The sequence below is a fragment of the Colobus angolensis genome, unplaced genomic scaffold (assembly GCF_000951035.1).
Source record: "Colobus angolensis palliatus isolate OR3802 unplaced genomic scaffold, Cang.pa_1.0 Scaffold197, whole genome shotgun sequence".
NCBI lineage: Eukaryota > Metazoa > Chordata > Mammalia > Primates > Cercopithecidae > Colobus > Colobus angolensis.
The window spans coordinates 4,383,091-4,385,103 of NW_012115121.1; the positions used below are offsets into that span (position 1 = coordinate 4,383,091).

The 2,013-nt window shown below is 40.1% G+C and overlaps 1 protein-coding gene across 1 annotated transcript in view; it reads right to left on the reverse strand.

Annotated features, from left to right (window-relative positions):
• MCM8 (minichromosome maintenance complex component 8) overlaps window positions 1-2,013 on the reverse strand; it is a 49,586-nt gene that overhangs the window by 17,713 nt on the left and 29,860 nt on the right. The window contains exon 13 of the mRNA XM_011941053.1: window positions 653-794. Coding sequence (XP_011796443.1) covers window positions 653-794 — 142 coding nt within the window. The remainder of the gene's footprint in view (window positions 1-652; window positions 795-2,013) is intronic.

Genomic DNA, 2,013 nt, shown 5'->3' on the forward strand with positions numbered 1-2,013 from the left:
GACGGGGTTTCACCGTGTTAGCCAGGATGGTCTCAATCTCCTGACCTCGTGATCCGCCCGCCTCGGCCTCCCAAAGTGCTGGGATTACAGGCATGAGTCACCATGCCCGGCCGCCAACAGCTCTAATCTCTTATTGCAAGTCCTCTGTGAGCCAAGGATGACATCCACCTTTTTGTCAGTGCCAAGATTTTTAAACTATTTAGAGCTAAATAATAGTAATGCATTCAACAAGTATTTACTATGCCCCTATGTACTAGGCAATGGGAACATGGCAGTCAGCAAGACATCCAAATTCCATCCTACAGGGAGCTTACTATAAAGGTTCAAAACAGGCTTTAGAAAAAAAGATCACAAACGTGACAAGTGTTATGAAATGGGACGTGTAGGGAACTACACATATTTATTTGATTTTTACATATACTTGTATCTGCTATAAGATTCTGAAAATGAATGACATTAAGTACAGTTTCAATTCTGTAGTATAAAAATGATGATACTGCATTTCTAATGATTATTTCTGACAGTGTCAACTTACTGGTTAGGACTGTGCTATCTAAATTGTCTCTTAAACAGAATCTAAAGAAATTAACTGAAAAGGAAAAGGCTTTTTAAAAAGTCCCAGAATCACTAGTTATTCCCTTTGGTTTCTCACCTTGATCACCAAGTACCAGGGCACCAGCTTCCAAAGCAAAATCTCCAGAGGAACTATCTTTTGAAAGAGTTACTGTCAGACCAGAGGTGGTTGTGGTGTTACCACAAACATACACGCCACGTGGAGCAACATTGCACGCTGCCTAAGGAAACAAAAAGTTTAAGAGAATCATCCAAAGTAAAAGGGAAGTAATAGCTAACAGCAGTTGCTCACAAACATTAGGTACATGCTAGGTATCCTTTTAAGAGCTTTACTGTACAAGGTGCACCATCACCATCAGAGGAAGGTATTATTATATCCTGATTTACTGATGTCAAAACCAAGGCCAACGAAGAGTGAATGAGGAACTACACAGCTATGAAGGTGGAAAGTCAGGATTCAATCAAACCCAGGCAGGCAGATTCTGAAGTCTGTGCTCATATAAATACTCAACACAATTCTAATTTATCCTTCATTTTCAAGTTCGAAAAGCAAAAACATGAGTACCAATTTTAATTTTGAAGGTTCCAATGCTTCTTTAAACATCAGGTAATAAAATGGCTTAATACACGCTCACCTTCTGAGCAAACATGCTATAACACGCCAGAAAAGTAAACAGCACAAGAGTTAAAAGCATAGCTCTCTGGAGTCAGGCAGACGTGTTTAAATCGTGGCTCCACCATGCACCAGCTGTGTGGCTCTCAGACCTCTCTGAGCCTCAGCTTCCTTATGTTTTATCACAGCATTGCCCTGAACAATAAATGAAATCATGTATGCAAGGCACTTAATTTGGTACCTGGCACATAAGGCTTGAATGGCTTGAACCTGGAAGGCAGAGGTTGCAGAAAGCTGAGATAGTATCCACATCTCAAACACCCACTGTTATCTTATGCTGCTGACTCAATAAATAGTAATTACCATGATTTTTGTTACTTATATAGTCTTTCTGAGAAACCTTATAACACACAGAGTATGATGATTTACTAGCTGGTCAGAAGAAAATACAATTAAAAATACAAAGTAAATGGTTCACAATGGTTGGTGTTAGCCTAATTTTTATTTTGTTTTGTTTTGTTTGTTTGTTTGTTTATTTATTTATTTATTTATTTATTTTTGAGACAGGGTCTCACTCTGTCGTCCAGGCTGGAGTGCAGTGGCACAATCCTAGCTCACAGCAACCTTGAACTCTGGGGCTCAAGTGATCGTCCTACCTCAACTTCCCTAGTAGCTGGGACTACGGGAGCATGCCACCGTGACTGGCTAATTAATTTTTTGTAGAAACAAGGTCCACTATGTTGCCCAGACTGGTCTAAAACTTCTAGGCTCAAGTGATTCTCCCACTTCAGCCTCCTGAGTAGCTGGGACTATAGGCAAATGCCACC